The sequence below is a fragment of the Stomoxys calcitrans genome, chromosome 1 (assembly GCF_963082655.1).
Source record: "Stomoxys calcitrans chromosome 1, idStoCalc2.1, whole genome shotgun sequence".
Classification (NCBI taxonomy): domain Eukaryota; kingdom Metazoa; phylum Arthropoda; class Insecta; order Diptera; family Muscidae; genus Stomoxys; species Stomoxys calcitrans.
Genome location: NC_081552.1, coordinates 37,179,171 through 37,185,770, shown reverse-complemented (window position 1 = coordinate 37,185,770; position 6,600 = coordinate 37,179,171). Strand labels below are relative to the sequence as shown.

The following is a 6,600-nucleotide window of genomic DNA, read 5'->3' as shown; positions in this document are numbered from 1 at the left end:
AGAAGAGATGCCGGGAAAGAACTCGACAAATGTGATCCATGGTGGAGGGTATATAAGATTCGGCCCGGCCGAACTTAGCACGCTTTTACTTGTTTTTTTTTTGCATTTCAGTTTCTTGGGTAGAATGCCTTAAATAAGAATTCCAAATCTTTCTGTTATATGTATAAAAAATTAATTATTCTGTACATTCAGTGAAATCACGTTAATAGCTTTTCTAAGGAAATACCTAAGATTTTGTTGCATGTTTAAATACATTTCCATAAATTAAAACTAATTGACGCTACTCATCTACACAATTTAGCCATTCAAGTTAATTGAAATAATTGCCCAAGACGCTTCTATCACTTGCTATTCAACGAATGCTGTTAACATTGACTAACTTATATGGTATTTAATAGAACCACACTCATTTGTTCTAATAGACCTATACGAGCAGTTGTAACATTTTTCTACAAATATTTACAGTAAACTTCATTGTTACTTCATGGTTACTGAATATTATATATCTATGTATCGTTAGACAACAAGGTTTTGTGTAGATCAGGCAATGGAAATGAAATTTTAAGGCACATCACAGTCGTCAAGTTAAGTTTTTTTATACTCATCACCAGTCACTCTGTATTCCATCATCAATCGAAATCCTTAGATCAAGGAAAATTTTTCAATTTCAGTATCTTTTTGTTCACTTTATATAAATAATTAATTTTCAAAGGATTTAAATACTTAAATTTATTTTCATTACTTTTAGTACAATATAAATAAATGTATCACAGTTTAGAAAAAAGTATTAAAAAGTTGTAAATGGCAATGATGAAAAAAGTTAAACTTTAAAATCGCTACGACTATTGACTCGAGTCATAATATAGGGATGCTCTTCAGTGGGGCAGAGGAAATTGGTGTAGATGTCTTTGGAAAATGCAGACTTATTGTGGGGCATTTCAAATAAATTGTTCCAATAACTATGGGCACCTGTTAAAAAAGCAACAAAAAAAAAACATTATAATATTAAAATAAAATTTTTATATATTACAAATAAAAAATGTTACAAAGAAATATATATATTTTTTTTTTACTTACAAGCTGCATGAGCCTTTTGACTGACATGGAAGCAATCCTCGGAAGTATAAGTAGTATCGGTATTGCCATTGGGCAAGGTGGGAAAAATAAATTTCTTGGTGAAATGTTGTACGTTAATGGTGAAAGTCTAGAAGAGTTAAAAAAAAAAAATCTTATCAAATTATTCCTTAAGACTTTCCGGCTATCTTCCTTACCTCTGTATTGAATTCATCTCTTTGGGCTATTTCAATGTCTCGTTGAGCCCATTTATCCATTAATTTGCCCATGTACTCATGCTGCTTTCTACTCTTATTAATTATACAAGGACACTCAAAGGGCAGTGTTAAGGCACATTGTGGCGGCAAACCTTTCAGTTTAGTTAGCAGCAAAAGATTCGGAGCTGGCACAACATTAACCATAAGCCTTGGTATATTGTCCCTCAAGAAGCGAAAGGTTTTCACCATATTTTGTTCATGATAATCAATGGCCTTCATTGGATCCGGCAGATAACAGACATCAGAACAAAAATCATTATTGCCAATCAATAGACTTAGAAATTTCCAATGATGTGTCATATTCACTTTGGCATCATGTGTCATGCGCTTGTATAATACTTTGGCCATATAGGGCATATCACGAGACATTGCACCCAATTCGGCAACATTGAATCTAAATAGAAGTTTCATAAGCAACAACGACTTTTGATGTAATGTCATATGAAATACTAACTTGGAAGACCGATCTCTGCCTAAACCATCTTTTAATGCATAGCCATATAGATTGGGATTATATTCCTTCAATAGATTGGGTAATGTCAGATACTGCCGCCAATTACTTTGGCCCCCAATGGACCAAGACATGCCACGATTCTCCTGAAATGTATGTAGCACATTGTTGGCTACGATACCATTGCCTGCAGTCAACGAGTCTCCCATTCCGGCTATTATATCAATGTCACCAGGTCTCAAACGATGTACTGAGGTTGGAGGTTCCGGACTGCGTTTGCCTGGGCCATTTAAATCACAAAAATCCTTTGCTATTCTGGAGCGTTTCATCGAACTTTGAGATTTCTGTAATGAAAGCATTTTACAATGAGAACATTTTTGAGAAATTTTTTAATAATGGTCTGTCTGCTAACCCCTCTTCTTTGATGTAATGCCACATTTCTGGCATCATCTCCAGATCGTCCTGTCACATCAAGAAAAATTACACGCAATGATCTCACCAAATCGCCTAAAGTATCATCAAGGGCAGTGCGTTGAATCTGTATATTGTTCTGGCAAAATACCAGGGGTAACAAGAGAATCGTAGAAAGATTCCGCAAAAACATGATTTTTAGCTAAAATATCAAAAAAAAAAAAACAAATTGAATTTATTTTTGGTATGAATTGGAAATGTACAAAATTATAGGTCAGGAGCAGTGTTGCCACCCAAGAAAATTATTTTCCATTGAAATTTAAACAAGTAAGAAGGCGTTAAGTTCGGCCGGGCCGAACTTTGGATACCCACCACCTCGGGTATATATGTGAACCACATTTCGTCAAAATCCAGTGAAAAATGCATACCTTAAGCCCCATAGCAGCTCTATAGATATCATCCGATTTAGACCAAATGCTTATAAATACAAGTCATTGTTCAACCGAGAGATCGGTCTATATGGCAGCTATATCCAAATCTGGACCGATCTGAGCCAAATTGAAGACAAATATCGAAGGGCCCAACACAAGTCATTGTCCCAAATTTCGGCGAAATCGGACAATAAATGCGCTTTTTATGAGCCCAAAACTTTAAATCGAGAGATCGGTCTATATGGCAGCTATATCCAAATCTGAACCGATCAGGGCCAAATAGAAGAAAGATATCGAAGGGCCTAAGGCAAATCACTGTCCCAAATTTCAGCAAAATCGGATAATAAATGTGGCTTTTATGGACCTAAGACCATAAATCGGAGGATCGGTCTATATGGCAGCTATATCCAAATTTAGACCGATCTGGGCCAAATTGACGAAGGATTTCGAAGGGCTCAACGCAACTCACTGTCCCAAATTTCAGCAAAATCGGATAATAAATGTGGCTTTTATGGGCCTAAGACCATAAATCGGAGTATCGGTCTATATGGCAGCTATATCCAAATTTGGACCGATCTGAACCAAATTGACGAGGGATGTCGAAGGGCTCAACGCAACTCACTGTCCCAAATTTCAGCAAAATCGAATAATAAATGTGGCTTTTATGGACCTAAGACCATAAATCGGAGGATCGGTCTATATGGCAGCTATATCCAAATTTAGAACGATCTGGGCCAAATTGACGAAGGATGTCGAAGGGCTTAACGCAACTCACTGTCCCAAGTTTCAGCAAAATCGGATAATAAATGTGGCTTTTATGGGCCTAAGACCATAAATCGGAGGATCGGTCTATATGGCAGCTATATCCAAATCTGAACCGATCTGGGCCAAATTGACGAAGAATGTTGAAGGGCCTAACACAACTCACTGTGCCAAATTTCATCCAAATCGGATATAAAGTGTGGCTTTTATGGGCCTAAGACCCTAAATCTGAGGATCGGTCTATATGGCAGCTATATCCAAATTTGGACCGATCTGAGCCAAATTGACGAAGGATGTCGAAGGGCCCAACGCAACTCACTGTCGCAAATTTCAGCAAAATCGGATAATAAATGTGGCTTTTATGGGCCTAAGACCCTAAATCGGCGGATCGGTCTATATGGGGGCTATATCAAGATATAGTCCGATATAGCCCATCTTCGAACTTAACCTGCTTATGGACAAAAAAAGAATCTGTGCAAAATTTCAGCTCAATATCTCAATTTTTAAAGACTGTAGCGTGATTTCAACAGACAGACGGACAGACGGACAGACGGACAGACGGACGGACATGTCTAGATCGTCTTAGATTTTCACGCTGATCAAGATTATATATACTTTATAGGGTCGGAAATGGATATTTCGATGTGTTGCAAACGGAATGACAAAATGAATATACCCCCATCCTTCGGTGGTGGGTATAAAAAGCAACCAAAACCTACCAACTCCATTTTGTCATTCTATTTTCAACACATCAAATTATACATTTTCAGCCCAACAAAGTATATCTGCCAAATCGTCGTTATATGCATAGACGATCAAAACATGTCCTCCGTCTGTTTGTGCAAATCACTCTACAAAAATTTAAGTTTTTAGAATCCATAGAAGGTTCATCCAGAGATCAGGTTATATGGGAGCTATATCAGGTTTGAAGAAAAGAAAAGAATCTCTCCGGACCATTCAATACCAAACGAGGTTTCAGACAAGGAGACAGTTTATCGTGTGATCTCTTTAATATCCTGCTGGAGAAGATTATACGAAATGCAGATGTGAATAGATATGACACACTAATCACAAGAGAACTCATGCTACTCGCCTATGCCGACGATATCGGTGTCGAAAGTAGTAACTGCAGTCTTTGAAAGAATCGAAGGAAAATCATTGAAAATGAGTTTGGCAGTAAATGGAGATAAAATTAATGGATGGTATTAAATCCCTAAACGCCTTGTATAACCGATCAGATAAAGAAAATGGAGAGAGTTGGGAAACACAACTTTGAGATAGTCAGCAACTTTATCTACCTCGGCACCACCGTAACCGAAACGAATGACACCTAGCTAAGAATAATACTGGTAAACTGATGCTACTTTGGATTAAGTAGGCAGTTTAAAACTAGGCCACCTTTTGACAGACGAAAGCAGACGAGGCAGTGCTTGGAGTGTTTGAGAGAAAGATTCTTCGTAAAATATGTGGACCAGTTTGCTTTAATAGAGAATATAATAGATGTCGTATCACCCACGAGCTGTATGACGACGATAGTATAGTTTCACGTATCAAAATAGGTGATGTTGTTAGAATGGATGAAAAAGCTCCAGCAAAGAAGTCTCTTGAGGGAAAACACTGTGGTACACGTAAACCGGGCCGACCAAAAGCCAGATGGAAAGATCTAGTGGTGGAGATACCTCGAAACTTGGTGTCATGGATAATAGAAAGAGTGCAAAAGATCGAAGTGCTTGGAAGGCTATTCTGAGTTCGGCTAATGGGATAAACGTTCTGTCATGGCCAATTAAAATAAAAAAAAAATACAAGTAAAAGCATGCTAAGTTCGGCCGGGCCGAATCTTATATACCCTCCACCATGGATCGCATTTGTCGAGTTCTTTTCCCGGCATCTCTTCTTAGGCAAAAAAGGGTATAAAAAAAGATTTGCTCTGCTATTAGAGCGATATCAAGATAGGGTCCTGTTTGGACCACAATCAAATTATATGTTAAAGACCTGTGTAAAATGCCAGCCAATTCGAATAAGAATTGCGCCCTTTGGGGGCTCAAGAAGTACAATAGAGAGATCGATTTATATGGGAGCTGTATCGGGCTATAGACCGATATAGACCATAATAAACATGTATGTTGATGGTCAAGATAGGATCCGTCGTACAAAATTTCAGGCAAATCGGATAATAATTGCGACCTCTAGAGGCTTAAGAAGTCAAGACCCAAGATCGGTTTATATGGCAGCTATATCAGGTTATGAAACGATTTGAACCTTCTTTGACACAGTTGTTGAAAGTAAGAATAAAAAAATACTTCATGCAAAATTTCAGCCAAATCGGATAAGAATTGCGCCCTCTAGAAGCTCAAGAAGTCAAGTCCCCAGATCTGTTTACATCACAGCTTCATCAGGTTGAGAACCGATTTGAACCATACTTGGCACAGTTGTTGGATATCATAACAAAATACTTCGTGCAAAAATTCATTCTTTAAAATCGGATAAGAACTGCGCCCTCTAGGGGCTCAAGAAGTCAAGACCCAAGATCGGTTTATATGACAACTATATCAGGTTATGGACCGATTTGAACCATACTTGGCACAGTTGTTGGATATCATAACAAAATACTACGTGCAAATTTCATTCAAATCGTATAAGAATTGCGCACACTAGAGGCTCAAGAAATCAAGACACAAGATCGGTTTATATGGCAGCTATATCAGGTTATGAACCGATTTGAACCATTCTTGGCACAGTTGTTGGATATGATAACAAAACACGTCGTGCAAAAATTCATTCAAATCGGATAAGAATTGCGCCCTCTAGAGACTCAAGAAGTCAAGACCCAAGATCGGTTTATATATCAAAACATGGGCCGATATGGCCCATTTACAATCCCAACCGACCTACACTAATAAAAAGTTTTTGGGCAAAATTTCAAGCGGCTAGCTTTATTTCATCGAAAATTAGCGTGCTTTCGACAGACAGACAGGCGGACGGACAGACGGATGGACATGGCTAGATCGACATAAAATGTCACGACGATTAAGAATATATATACTTTATAGGGTCTCAGACGAATATTTCGAGTAGTTACAAACAGAATGACGAAATTAGTATACCCCCATCCTTCGGTGGAGGGTATAAAAAACTTATCAGGTTGTAGACCAATTTGGATCATTCAGACCACAGCTGTTGTAACAGAACACTACATGCTAAGTTTCAGCCACAT

At 37.9% G+C, this 6,600-nt stretch overlaps 1 protein-coding gene across 3 annotated transcripts in view; it reads right to left on the bottom strand.

Moving 5' to 3' along the window:
• Positions 1 to 714: 714 nt before the first annotated feature.
• The window catches only part of LOC106095071 (phospholipase B1, membrane-associated), a 48,753-nt gene continuing 42,867 nt past the window's right edge, over positions 715 to 6,600 (bottom strand). For 2 of the 3 annotated variants that reach the window (XM_059371020.1, XM_059371021.1), the window contains 5 exons: positions 2,195 to 2,395; positions 1,786 to 2,126; positions 1,272 to 1,725; positions 1,078 to 1,204; positions 715 to 969 (listed from right to left, as the gene is read on the bottom strand). In XM_059371020.1, the coding sequence (XP_059227003.1) occupies positions 821 to 969; positions 1,078 to 1,204; positions 1,272 to 1,725; positions 1,786 to 2,126; positions 2,195 to 2,386 (1,263 nt within the window). In that variant the 5' untranslated portion in view covers positions 2,387 to 2,395 and the 3' untranslated portion in view covers positions 715 to 820. Of the gene's footprint in view, positions 970 to 1,077; positions 1,205 to 1,271; positions 1,726 to 1,785; positions 2,127 to 2,194; positions 2,450 to 6,600 lie in introns of those variants that run through there. The other variant, XM_013262313.2, reaches the window with a different exon arrangement.